We start from the raw sequence: 18,656 nt of genomic DNA, 5'->3' as shown, positions 1-18,656 counted from the left end.
TTATTACAGCTTGTTCAAGAAACAGTGGTTCAAAAATGCCCTGGCTTAGAGTAGCCTGTAAAGACCTTTCTTCCCTCCTCCTACCTCCTCCGTCTTCCTTTCTTTTCTTCACCAGATCCAAGGTGTGGTCAAAAAAGTCAAGATGGCAGTTACAATGGTGCAAGCAAAGCTCCGCCTCTTTTTCATGTGTGTTGCTACCAACATAAGAAACAGGTGGAGCTTAGATCGCACCGTCATGGCCGCCATCTTGACTTTTTTGACCCCATCCCAGAACCACTTCCAGCCGCCTTGGTTCAACCTCCAGACCAGGTTGCGTGGCAATCCTAGGAAAGCCAGCGCCTGCAAGGGGGCATTTGAGGAATAGCTTTGCTGTGGTTGTTCTTGACTTGTAAAGCGCAGTCGGTCGCATGTGCCTTCTTCAGAGCAGCTGAAGCAAAAAGGAATAAAAACTGGCCTGCTTCCGCCTGCAGAGCCACCTGGGCCCCTTTGAACATCAGTTTTCCTTTTGAAAACAGGTGGAAGTTCATCAAGAGTTGGGCGTGGAGCCCTCAGGAAGTCACTGTGGTCCTAAAACGCCTTCTACCGCATCCTGCCCCCCCCCCCCGCCATCTTGCATTGGGGGAACTCAAGAGCGTCTCCTTCCTGGTCCTGGAGCATCTGGTCGTCCCATGGTGCAGGACCCTTGCTTGAAGCCATCCTCACACCTGCTGCTCGTACTGTCCTTCTGTGGCAGTGAAAAAGTCCTCCAGGACCCCCTTCAGGAACTCGAAGGTGGGCCGCTGCTCTGGGCTTTCCCGCCAGCACTGCAGCATCAGTTTGAACAGCTCCTCCGGGCAGTTCTCCGGCTGCGGCATCCGGTAGCCCCGCTCCAGGTTTTGGATGACTTCTGGATTGCTCATCCCTGGACCCGCAAGAGGAGCAGCACATGAGGACAGGGACAGGGTCCAGGAGGGGCCGGTTCCCCCCACAAAGCCAACGCGAAACAAAGCACCCCCAAGAGATGCGGCCGCGTGTCCCCCGGAATCTGTTTCTCAGCTTGGCAACCAAGATGCGTGGATGTCAACTCCCACAGTTCCCCAGCCAGCATCTTAAAGCTGCCAAGGTTGAGAAAGACTGCCTTGGGCAAAGGCAAACTTGCTTTGTATTGGCCACAGGGTTGATGGGGCAAGTGGAAATGGGTGGCGGTTTGCTGACCTGGGTAAGGGATCCGGCCATAAGTGATGATCTCGGTCAGTAGAATCCCAAATGACCAGACATCTGATTTGATGGTGAACGTTCCATAGTTGATGGCCTCCGGGGCTGTCCACTTAATTGGGAACTTTGCTCCTGAAGGAAGAAAGCTTAAGAGGGTAAGAACGTTATCTTGGTGCAGAGCAGACCCACCTTCTTCCCTCTGGCACCCAGTGGACCAATTCCCAGAACTCCTTTGGCACTGTGGGTTGGGAATTTCAGAAACTGAGGTCCAACCAATCTGGAGAGCTGGAAGGCTGGAACAGAGATGCTAATTTTTCCCAGGAGGAAAACTGGTAAATGTTATTGCATTGGCCACAAGAAGGAGCTGTACACTGTGGAATTTCAGTATTTTATGCCACATGTCCTCGTTTTGCACGTCCTCGTTAGAAATGTTCCTCAGCTGTAAAATCCAAGAGTTTTTGTTGGTGACCAGCACAACTAGAGAGAATCTGCCTTTTCCTGGACCTTCAGTCGCCCTTGATACATCTGACAACGTGCATCTGGTCCCATGCAAAGTTATGCCACAGAATCACTGCCCTTTTAAAAATATTTTAAATACTTTAAAATTCTAGGAGTTGAAGTCCACCCATCTTAAAGTGCTGAGGTTGAGAAACACGGCCACGGTATGCCAGGACCTCTTCAGAGAGCTGCATCTCAAAACCACAGATCCCCCGGTGTACCAGGTGTGCACAGAGCTTTCTCTTGCTGCCTTTCCTTGCATGTGCCTAACACAGCCCCTGTGGGCTGTCAAGAGACAGGCTGGGGCACCCACCCAAAGCCAGCCAGCTGCAGCTCTAAAATGGTAGGGGAGTTTGGGCAAAAGCAGCAGGAAGAATTCTGGACCTTCAGCCAGGCTTGGGGCTGCATCACACATCTACAGTACATTATAAGGTGGTGTTTCTCAACCTCAGCAGCTTTAAGATGTGTAGACTTCAACTCCCAGAATTCCCCAGCCAGGAGTGTTTGCCAGGGTGGAGTTAAAAAAAGTTGAGAAAGTGGCTGGGACCGCACATTCAAAGCCCCTCTCTTTTACATGCATTGCACCCCGCACATAAAAACGGATGGGGTGTTTGAGGCTTCCATCTTGAATTTTTTGACACCCCCCCTCCCCTGCGTTCTTTCCCCCAAGGAAGGAAGCTTTGCCTGCTTGGCTAGGCTGGAGGGGGGTGCGCAGAAGAGACCCACCCTCCTGAGCTGTGTATTCGTCGTCCTCCATAAGGCGGGCCAGGCCAAAATCTGCAATCTTGCAGCAGAGGGTCTCGGACACCAAGATATTGGCCGCTCGCAGGTCACGGTGGATGTAATTTTTCTTCTCCAGGAAGGCCATTCCTTCGGCTATCTTTGTGGGAGAAGGGGGGACACACGTCACATACTTGCATGCTGCATTTCCTCCCCAGCTTTCCTCCCAGGCACCCAGCTCAAGTCTAACACCCGTCTTTTCCCATGCATCTTCACAACCATCCTGCTACAGAGGAGGCTGAAAAAGGTGCTCGGCCTCCCTCCTGTATTTACTGCCCTTTGAATCCTGGGCGTCTTTTGCTCCGAAATCGCTGCACCCCATGGGGGAAGGTGCCATTGCCGCTCCTTTAATAGGGTTGGGTTTTATCAAGAAAACAGGAATCGCCTTCTAAGTATCCTCAGAAGTGAAGGTCCTGGATAAAGGTGGGCAGCCAAGCAGGACATTTTTACGAGCATCTTGTTTTTATTTTAACCCGCAGGCTTTCTGACGCCTCTGGGCTGGTTTCTTCAGTTAGCAAACTGAATTGGACACTTGAGTCAAGTCTCTTGCCTAGCTGGGAAATGGGGCCAGATCACTGGGTGGACATGCTTGCCTTGTTCTTAGGGAGAGGGGGGGAAAAGCCAGCGCTCCCTGGAAAAGTCACGGTTTTCTGCCAACCCAGCAATGAACCAGATTAAGGATATTGTGGGATTTTTGTTCTGGGGAGATTCAAGCTACATCTAACTAAAGACCTCTGAACCTGAGTCCCTCCAGATTAGTGTTTCTCAACCTCGGCAACTTCAAGTTGTGCAGACTTCAATTCCCAGAATTCCCCAGCCAGCATGGCTGGCTGGGGAATTCTGGGAGTTGAAGTCCGTACAGCTTGAAGTTGCCAAGGTTGAGAAACAATGCTCCAGATATTCTGGAAAAGAGCTGCCATCTTTCCTAGCCTGTCAGGAATGATGGGAGCTGTAGTCCAATACCTCTGGAGGGCATGCAGCTGGGGAAGGCTAGTGTTCCTATTTTATTTGGAACAAAACCAAAACTACAGTTCCCAGGTTCAGCAGAAGCTGTTTCTACCATTGTTTTCATCCCCCAAAATAAGTTTGCTACCCACTGAACCCCGCCACTGGAAGGCGTTTTCACCTTCTGCTCCTCCTCAGCCATCCTGCCTGCTTTTATCCCCTCCCTCCATTATATTATTTTGTTCATACCTGTGCTGACATGTCTAGCAGTTTATAAATTGTTAAATTAGTGCCTTCAGCAGCTTTGAGAAAATCTACCAGGTTTCCTAGAAGGAAGCAGGAAAAAAAGATCAGCAGTCAGAACATGTGAAATATTGTTTTATACACAAAGTGACTCTTCCCAACCGTGGAGTAACCATGGAGTAACTGTAGTCATCCAAGTTAGCCTTCACTTACTTGGTTCTATATCAGGGGTGTCTGCAAGTGTGGTTTAAAAAGTTGATGGAGTGGCAGCCATCATAGTATTGTGGCAGCCATCTTGACTTTTTTGACCATACTCTGTGGACACCCCTGTTCTTGACAGAAGTCTTGAGACAACAGTTCCCAAAATTCCCTTACAGCACGGACAAGGACATCTCTTCATTTTGCTCCACTGAAATGACTTTGTGCATCTCCCATTAATTTCAGAAAAACAACCAGTTCTTTTTTTGGATTGTGTCCTATGCCAAATTATCCCTACAAGATGCTCTCCAGATGTAACAAATCACAACTCCCATAATGCCAAGCCAACACATCTGGTGGGCATCCACTGGGGAAGGTTGGCTTTTTGTTGCTTATTCGTTCAGTCGCTTCCGACTCTTTGTGACTTCATGGACCAGCCCATGCCAGAGCTTCCTGTCGGTCGTCGACACCCCCAGCTTCCCCAGGGACGAGTCTGTCCCCTCTAGAATGTCATCCATCCACCTTGCCCTTGGTCGGCCCCTCTTCCTTTTGCCCTCCACTCTCCCTAGCATCAGCATCTTCTCCAGGGTGTCCTGTCTTCTCATTATGTGGCCAAAGTATTTCAGTTTGGCCTTTAATAGCATTCCCTCAAGTGAGCAGTCTGGCTTTATTTCCTGGAGGATGGACTAGCATTATTTCCCTACAAGTGGCAGCCAAGGTCTCATGGAAGGGGCAGCTCCATTATTTGTACAAAATTCCTCTCAGGGAGAGTTGAACTATCGCTGAACTAGCACAAGGGTGCAAATTCCAGGTGCCAATAGGGGGCAGCAGTGAGCCATAATGTTCTGTATCCCTCTGCTGCCATCCAGTAGTCATCTAGAAATTTGCATCTCAGATTTGGAAGCCATGTTTTAGGGGTAAAAGAAACTTCTTCCATGTCCCTTTTTATATACTTTTATTCTGACCAACCTAGGAAAAGACCACCTTAATCTGGGGAAGCAGACATGTCTGTGTGTGTGTGTGTGCGCGCGCGTGCCCCTCCTCTAGCCTTCTCTTCTCAGTTCTGATTCAAAGCCAAATTCCTCTGCTGGGACAGCAAAATCTCACAGGAAAGAATGTGACCACGTTCCAGATGCCTTAAACCAAAACAGAGTAAAAATCTCTGCCTTTCAAACCCAGAAAGTGGGGCAGCAGAAAAACTGGACAGTCCCCCAGACAGATGAGAGCCAGGAAAAATTGCCATCCATCTTCACCCAGTTGCCTGCTCTTGAGCTGAGCAGGGAGTGAAATTGTTCTCACTGAAGTGTTTATAACATTGGCAGCCCAAAGGGAGACTGAAATCTGCTGGTACAGCTGGGTGTTATTTGTGATAGATCAGCAAGAATTTCACATTTCCCAAGGCTGAGCTCTGTAGGGTCAAAGAGCAGGTAGAGAAAAGTGAAAAACTCATCATGGCTGATCTGGTGCTCATGGCTCTGGAGGGTCAGAGTATCTGGTCCCTCACGTATTAGTCGCAATGCTTGACTGCATCTGTGGGCATCCCAGATGGCCAGTTTTAAGTGAATGATACGGGCATTTTATTCTGACAGTGTAAAAGCTTATTTACTCATAAAATATGCTACAATCAGTTCGCACTGTTTTTCCCCTTCAAGCATCAGTTGTTGGCATCACAGATAAGGTAAAAAAAAGTCAAGACAGTCGCTGCAGCTACCCAGTCAAAACCTTGTCCCATTTTAATGTTTGTGCAACACACATAAAAGGGGTGGGGCTTCAATCATAAAACTGTGGCCACCATCTTGACTTTCTTTACCTCCTACCCCCTGCAGACATGCCTGTTTTCCACACCGGTTTTACAACAGATTTGTTGGACACTGGTAACTTCCACACATGTTTTAAAATGACAGCACTATCACTTTTATACTCTAGGGTACAGGTAGTCCTTGTTTAGTGACCACAATTGGGACCAGCAACTTGGTTGTTAAGCAAAACAGTCACTAAGTGAAACTACGACTGTGCTTACAATCTGACTTTAGCTTTCCTTTGCTTTACAGACCTGTGAAGGTCGTAAATGTGAGGATTGGTCGTAAAGTTCCTTTTTCATCACTGTTGTAACTGCAAATGGTCACTAAATGAGGACTGCCTGTACTGGGCAAGGATCTCAGAACCTCCTGGTAAATCAAATCTGGGAGCTTTCTGTGGACTTGGTGAAACTGATTACTGGATAATGAAATTGAGTAGGTGGGATGAAACAGCCAGGTGGCGAAACTGACCAGAGAAAGGCCCAAGAGCCAAGCTGAGTAGGAGAGAGGGGCTGTTTTTCCCCACATGACTGATGGGAGGGAAAAGACTGATTTCATTAAGCAGAGGAAAACTGTGCTGCACGGCAACGAAGGTTTGGCCCAATCCACTTTCACAGACAGAAAATGAAATTGAAATGCACAAACCCAGCTGCAACCCACAAGACTACTGGCAGCCAAAAAATCTGTTCAAACCTGCTGTGGTTTGGAAGGGGGTGTTTTAGGGTCAACAGGGAAGGCAGTGTCATTTGTGCTGCCCCCCTTGTCATGTGCCTCGCACCCAGAGCAGCCACTGAGTTTTGGAAAAGAATTGCCACTTTGGTGCCACATATGCAGAGGGGTCTAGCATGTGGAGTCTGCCTACGGGTGACATTCAGAACTGGAGGCAGACTTGGTTGCTGGTTCGGGGTAAAACATGCAGAACACCTCAGCGTTTGGCGTTGGGAATGGGCCACCCACAGCTCCAGGCAATGCTGAGCTCCTGGCTACCGTTAGCGGACTACAATATTCAAGCACAAAAGCCCGCCACTTCCTTAATCCATAGAGAAAAGAGCCCCCGGCTGGATTAAGGCCAACTGGTGCCCTAAGCAAAGCCCAGCAGTCATGCCCCTTGGCCCTTCCATGGCTTAACCGGCAAGACATTAAGACTCAGTAGGTGCTGAATGCCGAAGTGGAGTGTGGCAGTGAGAGAGTTAAGGGCAGGACAGCTGGTGGGGGGGAGCTCTGGTGCTCCCCTTAAGCAGGTCCTTATTCTGCCTAATGTTTGATTCAGGGCTGGGAAGAGCCTAGCTTTGCTGCCACCTCCTGAAGATGGAGAGACTAGCTGACAGCTCCAAAAGGCAGGAAACTTCTCCCAGACCTCCCAGCTATTTTTGTATCCTGGCTGGCTGGCTGCTTTCGTAGCTAGCTAAATTGCAATAACCTTTAATTTCCTTCTCAATTTGGAATTGTGCCAAACCCAGCAAGCCCGACTATCTAGAGCAAAGGGAAGTGTGTAAAATAACTTGGTTGTCTCTGAGAGAGCAGAGGGGAATGTCAGGCTATATCCTCTGCAACGGGTCAGAGACAAACTGGGATGGAAGACCCAGGATGCTCTCTCCCTTGCCATTGGCTAATTAGCATTACTCTTGACCTGTTCTCATTGCTCTCCATCCTGCCCAGGCTACAGCATCAGCGAGGCAAAAGCACCGCAAAGATATTGAGTTTTGGCTTTGCATATGTAAGCCTTTTCATTATAGTCTACTCAGCAACCCATAGTTCAAAAACTCTTGGTTTAGCGTCACAGATGAATGCAGCCGCTAGTTAAATTCACACATTGGCCTGGTTTTGGTTACCCTGGTTGGTTGGATAAACCACAACTGGGTGGATTCACGCGTTGCACCAATTTCAGAAGCACACTTTAAAAAGCACAGCTGGGTTCACATCCAGTCACAAATAAGCAAACCACATCATGGTTTGAGAACAGCTTTAAGGACTGTGAGGGCCGGCACAGCCTTCTGCAGGGAATGCCTTCCAGAACTGTTGCATTACAGCTCCCAAATTACCAAGTAACATGGGTGGCAATGAGGAGAATTCTTTCGACAAGAATATTTATTGTCCAAATATTTAAGGATAAATATCTGGAGGACCCCGGTGGGGAAAAGGCTGATCTTAGCTGCAAAGCAGCTACCCAACTTCATCCAGAAGAAGGGGCTTCAGAGATTTCCAGGCAGCTGTGGTTTGCTCTGGGGCAAATGGCTTTGCATCACAAGCAGGTGACATTAGAAAATTGTTCCTCTGCAGTGTCCTCTTTTGTCTCTTTGGGAGAGGAGGAACCTGTGGCAGTGATCCCTTGAAATGTTCACCAGTTTTGTTTAAGGTCAAGCCAAGAGCAATTACCGACAATTTCATGGAAACATCCATGAAACATTTTTCTTGGAAATGTTACAGAAATAGTTTCCCATTGTCTTATCTTCCGGGGGTTATGTTTCAACTTCCCAGTCTAGTAGTCCTGGGATTTCCTAGCAATTTCCCAGCCAAGTCCTAATCAGGGCGAACCCTGCTTAGTTTTCCAAGAGCAGCCAAACTTTGATAGAGCCCCAATTTGGGAGATGGGGGATCAGATCTTTGGAAGAGAGAAAGGGGTTTCCTGAAACTGAGGGTAAAAATGAAATATTCTTTACAGCACTTTATTTCTAAGCTGTATATAATAAAAAAGAGGTATGTAGGAATCCACCTACCCAAAGGAGAGGCCTTCCCTCCAGCAGATCCCATACACTGGCTTCTAAAATCCAGAGCCAAGGATATAAAAGACTAAACTAGTGTTTCTCAACCTTGGCAACTTTAAGACGGGTGGACTTCAGCTCCCAGAATTCCCCAGCCAGCAAGGCTAGCTGGGGAATTCTGGGAGTTGAAGTCCACCCGTCCTAAAGTTGTCAAGGTTGAGAAACACCACTCCAAAGGACAAGTCCAGAATGTAACCATCACAACCCCAGACAGAGGCTACCTTGAAGGTCTGCAGTCACCTGCTGCTTTCCACCCGAAGACTCTGATGATACTTTTTGGCTTTTAGGAACACAGAGTGAAAGAACCATAGAGCTGGAAGAGACTGGTCCAGCCTCTGCAGTGTGTAGGAGAACCATTTAACCCATCCACAAGAGGTGGCTCTCCAGCCTCTTCTCAAAAGCTTCCAGAGGTGGAGAACCCACCATCTCTGTAGGTAGACTGTCCCATTGTTGTAGTGCTCTTGCCATCAGGAAGTTCTTCCTTACGCTTAAATGAATATAAGTAGCTGCAATTTGCCCCAGTTATGTATTCTTTACATATCTTCTTGGTCAAGCTAGCCTTCCTCCCACCCACCTCAACACCTCCCCACTGGTAGCATGCCTGATGAAGAAGAGAGAAAGTGACACTTTTTATGATCTTTGAATTGACTGATAAACATAATGGGTAGTCTGCAATAAGCGGGAGGGAGGGAGGGAGGGAGGATCTTTCCTAGAAAAATATGAAGTGTGGAAAGGACAATTAAAAACCAAAACCTAGCAGAATCAGAATAAACCTGCCAAATTTCCCACTTCCAAGTCAAAACCACACTCCATCCACGTGAAATGGGAGGAGACATTCTGGGCAGCTCACCTTTCTCCATATACTCTGTGATGATGAACATGGGCTTCTGAGTCACCACCGCGTAGAGCCTCACCAGGCGCGCATGGCGCAGCTTCTTCATCAGGTTGGCTTCAGCCAGGAAGGCCTCGGGCGACATGCTGCCCTGCTTCAGACTCTTGATGGCCACTTTTGTGTGGCCATTATAATAGCCTGTGGAGGGAGGGAAGGTATCAGTCCAGGGCTGAGGCTGAGGTCCACGTCGCTGGACATACATCAGCGCTCCGAGTTGAAGGGGAAGCTCTCTCTGCTCGTCAAGGCAGCTGGACTCCGAAGCTTCTCCACCATTCTGAGCTAGCAGCAGGGCTGTTCCGGAGGAGGGGGTCAAGAAAGTCAAGATGGTGGCCATGACCACGCAACTGAAGCCCTGCCCCTTCCTCCGTGCATCATGCAGTGCATGAAAAATCAGGGTAGGACTTCAGTTGTCTGATTGTAACTGCCACCTTGACTTTTTCAACACCCAAACACATATGGATGCCTCTACTCAGGCGACACAAGCCTTGAGACCTCCATGCCTCTTTGAACCCAATGGCTGTGTTCATACAACAGACGTCACTTGGTTACGGAGTTAACCCATCTTCTGAGTCTACACAATGCATTGTAACATGCAATAATCAACAAGCTGGATTCACACAACACACCAAGCCACAAAGAAGCTAGCTGAGGTTCAAGCTAACCAAGTACAGCATTCTGCACAAATGCAGCCTCTGAGTTTGCAATTGATCTGGTTACGACTGTGACACCAACACAGCCATTGTTTTCCAGCACAGTCACTTCCTGTCACAGACAGTGCAATTTGCAGCAGTTCAGGCTGCAAGAAAGCACAGATGCTAATATTTACATAGAGTACTGCAATAGAAACCAAATGAAAAACTCAGCAGCAAAGCTGGTCTATCTTGGAAACCCTACATCGTCAGGCAAATTATTAAAATTATTAAAAATTATTACCAGTAATTTTTAATACCAGAAAATTAAGACAAGTGATATTTGCTGGGTGAACCTGGATGCTGAACACTTGCAAGAAGTTCCTTATTGTCATTTCAAAAGTACTGGGGAGTATAGATTGCTGAATATCTTTCCAAACTAATCTTCAGCATCGTAACGCTGGGCTTTTCTAATGAAAGTGGAGATCCTTGAATTGCTGGAAGCTGTGGCTGAACAGAGCATGCATGAATCCACTCCCCAAATTTCCTACGACACTTACCCATCCAAACTTCACCAAACTGCCCCGCTCCCAGTTTCTCCACCAGCTTCAGGCTCTCCCGGGGCACTTCCCACTCATCCTGCCACCAGGGTTTCTGTGGCTTCTGAGTTTGGCAGGGTTTGCCAAGGCGGGTGCAGAGCCCATCTGTGTTGTCTATGAAGAGGTGATGCAAAGGAGAAGAGAGTAGATCGGGTGAAGCCCACAGGGGTGGTGGCAGTGGGCTACGCCCACACATAGCATTGGAGGCTCACCAGGACCGGAGAGGAAGGGAAGGCCTCAAGTTCATCTCCCTCTCCTCCAAAAGGGCAGTTACTCACGTGTGGGGCCTCCTTTACAAATCAAGCCTCATCATCTAGATCAGTGTTTCTCAGCCTTGGCAACTTTCAGATGTGTAGACTTCAACTCCCAGAAATCCCTTGCTGGATGGGGAATTCTGGGAGTTGAGTCCACACATCTGAAAGTTGCCAAGGTTGAGAAACACTGATCTAGATCACAGAGTACCCCAGAGACAGGGCAAGCCACTGCAGACAGAGCAGCCAGATACCTCCAGTTGGCTGAAGACTGAGTCACGTCACATGCTGCCTGGGGAATTCTGGGAGTTGAAGTCCCATGTCTTAAAGTTGCCAAGGTTGAGAAATGCTGCATTAGATGGTGCAAATTCCAGAGGGGCAGCAACTATGTTCGTGCAATTCATGCTAAAGCCAGAGAAAGCATGTGGCACTTCCCAGCCCTTAGATTAGTATCTTGATGACACTGGCATCTGGGCACCAAAGGTCCCGCTGTGTGATAAGAGAGGGCAGCCCAGTCCCACCCCGCAATAGCCAACAGGCTGAAAGAGGCTCTCCGGGACAGGTGGTGTCTTTAGCCTTACTCATATAATGTTCCACCAGGCTATGCAAGCTGTCGAAGGTGATACGAGGGGAGATGTAGAACCCGCCGTTGTCCATATTTCGTATCTTATAGTGCTTCACAACTTCTCCCTGGTTCTGGTCAAAGTCTCGCACAGAGAGGGAGAAGGAACCTGGGGAGAAACAGAACGAGGTTACTTTTCCACCCCTTTCTCAGCTAGAGAGAGAGGGAGGCCCTCGCTTTCCTTGGTCCAGAGTGCCTCCTGCCTGACATATATGTTTCCTTTTGTCAAATCCCTTCATTATTTCCAGGGGGTTCTGCAGTGGGGTGTCAAAAAAGTCAAAATTTACCTTATCCAGTGGCGCCCACAGGGAGGTGGTCAAAAAAGTCAAGATGGCAGGAACAACGATGCAATTGACGCCCCATCCCTTTCATGTGATCAAAAGGGGTGGGACTGCACTCTCGTGGTGGCTGCCATCTTGACTTTTTTGACTACCTCCCCATGGGTACCCATTGAGTTCTCCTGCTAGTTTTAGGCTCTACCTTTGGTATCTTTGCTCCTGAATCTTTTCACCTTTGCCCCAACATGTTCAAATCTTTGACTGCTGCTTCCATTTCAGATGGCAGGATGTTTAGCAGCAGAGCCTTGGGGAATTCGGACCATCCTAGCAAAAGTTGGAAGGGCTGACAAGGTAGGCTGATATCTGCAAAGCAGCAGCCAGAATATGAGTTTGGGGGACCATTCAGAAACTGCTTGGGAGTCAATTGGGGTTCAGAATGGAAGAGAGTTCATCTGTGGTAGCCAAAATTCAGAGGGACACATTTTATTAACAGGCACAAGCTTTCATTTTTTCTTGCAAAAGCTTACGCCTTTTAATTGAATAGGTTGGTCTGAAAAGGTGCTACCAGACTTCTCCTGAAACTGGACAGGAAAGCCGTTCAGGGACCAAGAGCACAGCTTAACACAAATACTTAATGTTCATTGTGTGGCAGACGATATGTAGTTTGGCCAGATTGTGTCAGAGAAAAGAAGGGGCTGCGACTTCATGGAGCAAAAATTCTGAATTTGGATTTGTCAGCCATCAGGCAGAGGCAGGGAGAAGGCTGTGGATACAGTGATATACCCTACGGAGGCGTTTCTCAACGTTGGCAACTTTAAGATGTGTGGACTTCAACTCCCAGAATTCCCTAATGGCTGGCTGGGGAATTCTGGGAGTTGAACTCCATCTTAAAGTTGCCAAGGCTGAGAAACTTTGCCCTACAGGTTGCTGAATCCTACTCATGCCATCCCTGATTAAACACTCCAGCATCTCCCAAGGAGCCTACAGGCACTGAGAATTTTCCCATCAGATGCTATGGAGAGTTATTTCTCTAAACCAGGGTTTCTCAACCAGGATTCCATGGCACCCTAGGATTCCACTAGGGGTTTCTTGGGAGATCACGATTTATTTAAAAACTTATTTCGAATTCGGGCAACTTCACATTAAAGAGGTAAGTTTCATTCTTTATTTTTAGTTTGAGAACACTGTTAATGCATCTATACAGGACTACCCATGAAACAAATATAATAATTTTGTAACTTTGAGCCTGACTGTGCAGGGGTTCCCCGAGGCCTGGAAAATATTTCAAGGGTTCCTCCAGGGTCAGAAGGTTGAGAAAGGCTGCTCCAAAGGGTTGTGTACGATTGGCTTGTGATTTGCACACAGAGATGCATTTTGGCTCAGTGAAAAGATTAGTTCTGTGTGTTTGGCCACGCAAGTGCTAACGGAGAGAGGCGGGCCTTCTCTGCAGTGGCGCCCGCCCTCTGGAACACGCTGCCCCCAGCGGTGAGGCAGGCCCCTTCGCTCCCAGCCGTCCGGAAGAACTTGAAGGCCTGGCTCTGCCGCCTCGCCTGGGGTGGGGTGGGGGGGCACCAGTTCTTCTTGGGGGTGGCTGGCACCGTAGATCTCTCCCCAATGAATAAGATCTTCATCCCTTGGATTTTGTATCTATTTTATTCTTATTTATTGGTTTATATATTGTAATTTATATTTTTATGGTTTTAATTCCTGATTTTATTGTAAACCGCCCAGAGTCCCCCTTTCTGGGGGGAGATGGGTGGTAATAGAAATTTGAAAAATTAAACAAACAAACAAACAAACAAACAAATAAATAAATTTGCATATGTATTGTTTATTGCACCCCAAAGCAGGGCTCCTTCCCCAAAGAAAAAGAACCTGCCAGGCATTTTGGAGCCTGAGCTGAAGCAGGCGGGGATGCTCCTTCCCCGCTTCTGCATCAGAAAGGGAACCGAGGCAGCCACTGAGTCTTCCATCAGAGGGGCAGCCTTCTCTGATGTGCCTGAAGGCAGCAGCTGGCTAGCGCACATTTGCCTTCCTAAACAGCTTCATTTCTTTTTGTCAGCTGCTTTGCTTTCTTGTGGCAAAAAAGCAGGATGCTAATATCTCGGATAAGCCCAAGTAGCCATCTCATTGCTGCTCCTCTTCCTAATGGTAGGGCCAGCCTTGGCTTCAGGTGCACCCAGGAAGAGGCTTCCGGCACTGCCAGCCAAAAGCATCCTGCAGGTATGCCCTCTCTCCTCCCTCTTCTCCTCCCCCTTGGGAAAGGATGGGAGGATGACCACAGGGTGACCAAGAAAGCAGAGCAATTGCAGAACAGCCAAGCCTGGAAGCCCTTGAAGCATTTAAGGGAGTGGTTCTCACCTGCATACCACCAGTGGAACACGGAAGTAGTTAGGTGGGACACGGGGTAAGCCATGAAAAGGTAAGTAAATTTTCCCATAAATGATCAGTGTAATAACAGCATAAAGGCATTAATGATCTTCTTGAGAAAAGTGGGGGTTAGTTCTGGTGTAGGGCGTCCCGGGTTCTTTGACAGAGGGGTTGGTTGGCTTTAAGGCATGCGAGGGCCCTTCTCCAAACTTGCTTTTAAGGCTCCCTTTCCAAGCTCTTTGTCATTCCCCTAAAGCAGAGGGAATGGTGACTCCCGCCTTCCGCAGGCTCAACCAGATCCTTGTCTAAACGAGGTACCTTTGGTGGATTCGCTCTCACGAATGAGGAAAGCACCATGTGTGTTGCCAGCAGTGAGAAGGCGGCGCTCAGCATCCTTCCTGCTGAGGGCTTTGAAAAACCAACTGCAAGAAACAACACATTGTTTACAGAGTTTTATCCACACCCCATTGTGTGTTCTACAGCTTTACATAGGCAACCACAGTCATTCTGACTTAAAATGAAACAAGGTGAGGATATTGCTTAGGCAGAGAAAAACACACCACATTTGCATTTTCGTTTTCAACCTTTCCTGGCCACCTTGCAATATGAATACTCCCAGGGTGACATACAAATAAATATTTCCACTGCAGCTTACAAATACAGTATTTTTTAAAAATCCATATATTCATTTCAAAATGTATCCACAGGTACAAAATGGAGCATACGGAAAGAGGACTGTAGTGTGACACAATCCAAAAATATAAGGGGCAAAACATTTTGTTTCTTGCAAAACTGACCCCAAACTACCCAATCTGTTTGAGAAACAAAAGCATTTACCATGCACCCAGTAAATATCTTTTTGATCCCCAAAGTCTGCCCCTCTTTTCCCACTGCTGAATTAAAGAGCTACAGTATGTGTCTATACCTACAGAAATCAGAATCATGCAAGCAGTGGTTTTCCTTGTGACCCTCTATGAAAGTGAACACTGGACTTTGAAGAAGGAAGACAGAAAAAGCACTGACACTTTTAAACTTTGGTGTTGAAGAAGACTCCTGAGAATATCATGGACAGCCAAGAAAACAAACCAATGGATTGCTGAACAAATCAGCCCAGAATGTGAACAACCAGCTCCCTTGAGAAGTCCATAATGTTGGGAAAGATGGGAGGGGGGGAGGAGGGGGGGAGAGGGGGAGGAGAATCAGCAGCAAGGAGAATGGACTCAATTGTGGCAGTGATGGGTACAACACAGGAAGACCTGAAGAACCAGGCTGGGGACAGATCCTCCTGGAGAAAGTCTCTCTGTGGGGTTGCTAAGAGTCAACAGGAACTTGATGGCACAGAATCAGATGAAATCCAGCCATACTTGAATTAGCAGAACACTACCTGGTAGAATTGATTGATAACTGGCAAATAGAGGGAGAAAATGTAGAAGCAGTGAAAGACTTTGTATTCCTAGGTGCAAAGATTACTGCAGATGCTGACTGCAGTCAGGAAATCAGAAGGCGCTTCATCCTTGGAAGAAGAGCAATGACAAATCTCGATAAAATAGTTAAGAGCAGAGACATCACACTGACAACAAAGGCCCGCATAGTTAAAGCAATGGTGTTCCCTGTAGTAACATATGGCTGCGAGAGCTGGACCATAAGGAAGGCTGAGCAAAGGAAGATCGATGCTTTTGAACTGTGGTGTTGGAGGAAAATTCTGAGAGTGCCTTGGACTGCAAGAAGATCAAACCAGTCCATCCTCCAGGAAATAAAGCCAGACTGCTCACTTGAGGGAATGATATTAAAGGCCAAACTGAAATACTTTGGCCACATAATGAGAACACAGGACACCCTGGAGAAGATGCCGATGCTCGGGAGAGTGGAGGGCAAAAGGAAGAGGGGCCGACCAAGGGCAAGATGGATGGATGATATTCTAGAGGTGACGGACTCGTCCCTGGGGGAGCTGGGGGTGTTGACGACCGACAGGAAGCTCTGGCGTGGGCTGGTCCATGAAGTCATGAAGAGTCGGAAGCGACTAAACGAATAAACAACAACAACCTGGTAGAATATCGGCTGTTGCCACTGCTGATCCCCATCCTGTCTTTACTTTCTCTGTGCATCAGTACTGATTTCCCTCCAAGGTAATAGTGATGAAGGGAACAGCTATGTAAACGTACTATTCACCAGCCCCGGGGCTGACAGGGAAGTACTGTATGTGGGCATACCATTTTCTGCCCCATCTGCCAAGTGCTCTTTGGTCTCAGTAACAAGGCTGGACATCGAAATTGTGCTCATAGTTTTTTTGTGGGAGGACTTAAGGAAGGTGATTGGGTACTTGGCCCCTGTGGTTGGTCAGTCACTGAACAGATGATTGACATGGGACCAGTTCTGGATGTGGGACTAGTGCTATTTTGAAAGGCCACTAAACCCGAATCTGAAAATGGCCCAGCTGATGCAGGTGTTACCTGGAATTTTTAGCTTCGTTGGTAGCCTTTTAATAAAGGTGATACTGTATTAGCATTCAAGCATGGCACCCACGCCTTCTTTTCAAGTTCAAGAAACCATGTTTTTCTTTCAGCCCAAACCCTTTCTTTCTTTTACATGCAAAAACTAGCCTTTTCAGCAACTAAATGATAGAGAATATATTCTGAAAGTCCCTGAGCACACTTGCAAGTTTTAAGATGATACAAACCCAGCTGGGAAAGGGAGTGACATAACCCATAAATTTGCCCCTTGTGGAATGTCATCTAGAATCAATGTTTTCTATTGTTCAATTCTCACATGTAATCCATGTCTTTTATTGTTTGATTATTTGCTTTATGACACATCACATATACCAAATGCATGTATCATTTGTCTCTGTACCCTGTAAAAGGACTTGACCTCTCCCTCCCCCCCCCCCCCCCCGCTTAATAAAGGCTTTTGCTTCTGCCTGAATCGCTGCGTGATTCGTGTTTTCAGGTAGGCAAAAAGCCACTTGGCAAAGTGAGTCTCTGTCCCAAATTCAGTGACCAGGTTTTTATCAGCTCCACACCAAACTCGGGGTGCCAGAGTTTCCAGGCAACACAGGCATGGAGGAGCAGCACAGAGAGAAGGAGGGGTAAGCGGTGCAAGTGGGAACATGGCCCTGGGACGTCTTGAAGGTCACTTGTCAGTTTGGCAGTTAAAAATACATCCATTCTGAAGGGATCTGCTTTTTTTTTTTCATGTGGAATAAACACATGACTATTCGTACATTTTTGTCATGCAGGCACAGACATATACTGTACATACCAACAAAGTCTTTGGGTGGAACCTTAACTAAAAAAATATTTTTTGTTTTATTTCTTTTCTATCCTGCCTTTATTACTGTTATAAATAACTCAAGGTGGCAAACATACCCAATACTCCTTCCTCCCCCTATTTTCCCCACAACAACAATCCTGTGAGGTAGGCTGGGCTGAGAGAGAAAGACCGGCCCAAGGTCGCCTGGCTGGCTTTCGTGCCTGAGGCGGGACTAGAACCCACCACCTCCTGGTTGCTAGCCTGGGGCCTTAACCGCTAGACCAAGCTGCCTCTTACCCCTGAGAAAAATTGTCCCGCGCTTTAGAGCAGAGAAAGAAGCACTGCAAGGGATCACACTTGTCAGGGGCGGCCAGACCACAGTCCTGATGGGGCAAGATTGAGGCTATGTCCTTTGTGAAACCTCTAAATACTCCCCAAATATAGCCTCTGGGTAACATGTTGCAGCCAGGCCACCGGCGTGGCTCCCACAATGCCAAAATTCCCTGTGACTGCTTCCCTTGTGGTGTCCACCACATGCTCTCAAATCTTCAAATCAGCCATAACGAATTGGGTAGTTGCAGTAAAAAGGAATCCGCTACTGTCGAAGAGGAGGGGGATGGCCCTGAAGAAGATGCGCTGCAGCCATTAGGAAAACATCAGCTTAGCCCGAAAGACCAGAGGGTGTGAGAAAGAGCCTGAAGATCGCCCTGCCTTGATTCTCTTGGGTCTAAGCGGGAGAAAGAGCGAATCTCGGTCAGGCTTTCGAGATTCTTTTATCATACCCTATAACAAAAAAGGAGAGCTGCAGGAGTTCTTAGGGGGTCTTTCTCTTGACCTGGCCTACCTTGAAGGGCTGACCCATGGGAGAAAGTAAATGGTTGATGAATTGGGTGTGGGCAAAATGTGTCCCCGGCACCTGTGATACGCACAAATCTCTGTGCCTTTTGTAGCTCTGCTCAGGTCTGCTGTGCATCTGCTTTGTTCCACAACAGAATCATCTGGTCCATCTGGACCAGAATTATCTGGTCATCTCCCAGATAGACTACTGCAATGTACTCTACATGGGGCTACCCTTGAAGAGTATCGGGAAGCTTCAGCTGGTCCAGAACGCGGCTGCGCGGACAATCTTGGTTGTTCCAAGATTTGCACACGTAACACCTTTGTTGCGTGAGCTGCACTGGGTCCCAGTTTGCTTCCAGGTCCAATTCAAGGTGTTGGTTATTACCTTTAAAACCCTACATGGCATGGGGCCAGGATATCTGAAGGACCGTCTCATCCCTATTACATCGACCCGCCCCACCCGGTCATGCAGGGAGGGCCTGTTACAGACCCCATCTATAAAAGAAT

General features: G+C 47.7%; 1 protein-coding gene across 1 annotated transcript in view; it reads right to left on the bottom strand.

The window, feature by feature from the left end:
* Nucleotides 1-471: 471 nt before the first annotated feature.
* Nucleotides 472-18,656, bottom strand: part of LCK (LCK proto-oncogene, Src family tyrosine kinase) — a 36,560-nt gene continuing 18,375 nt past the window's right edge. Inside the window, exons 6-13 of the mRNA XM_063312015.1 lie at nt 14,379-14,482; nt 11,372-11,521; nt 10,501-10,653; nt 9,270-9,449; nt 3,667-3,743; nt 2,419-2,572; nt 1,195-1,326; nt 472-901 (exon numbers count right to left, since the gene is read on the bottom strand). Coding sequence (XP_063168085.1) covers nt 699-901; nt 1,195-1,326; nt 2,419-2,572; nt 3,667-3,743; nt 9,270-9,449; nt 10,501-10,653; nt 11,372-11,521; nt 14,379-14,482 — 1,153 coding nt within the window. The 3' untranslated portion in view covers nt 472-698. The remainder of the gene's footprint in view (nt 902-1,194; nt 1,327-2,418; nt 2,573-3,666; nt 3,744-9,269; nt 9,450-10,500; nt 10,654-11,371; nt 11,522-14,378; nt 14,483-18,656) is intronic.

Source organism: Candoia aspera, chromosome 10, assembly GCF_035149785.1.
Source record: "Candoia aspera isolate rCanAsp1 chromosome 10, rCanAsp1.hap2, whole genome shotgun sequence".
Classification (NCBI taxonomy): Eukaryota; Metazoa; Chordata; class Lepidosauria; order Squamata; family Boidae; genus Candoia; species Candoia aspera.
The sequence above is the reverse complement of the archived record's forward strand: the minus strand, read 5'-3'. Positions and strand labels throughout refer to the sequence as shown.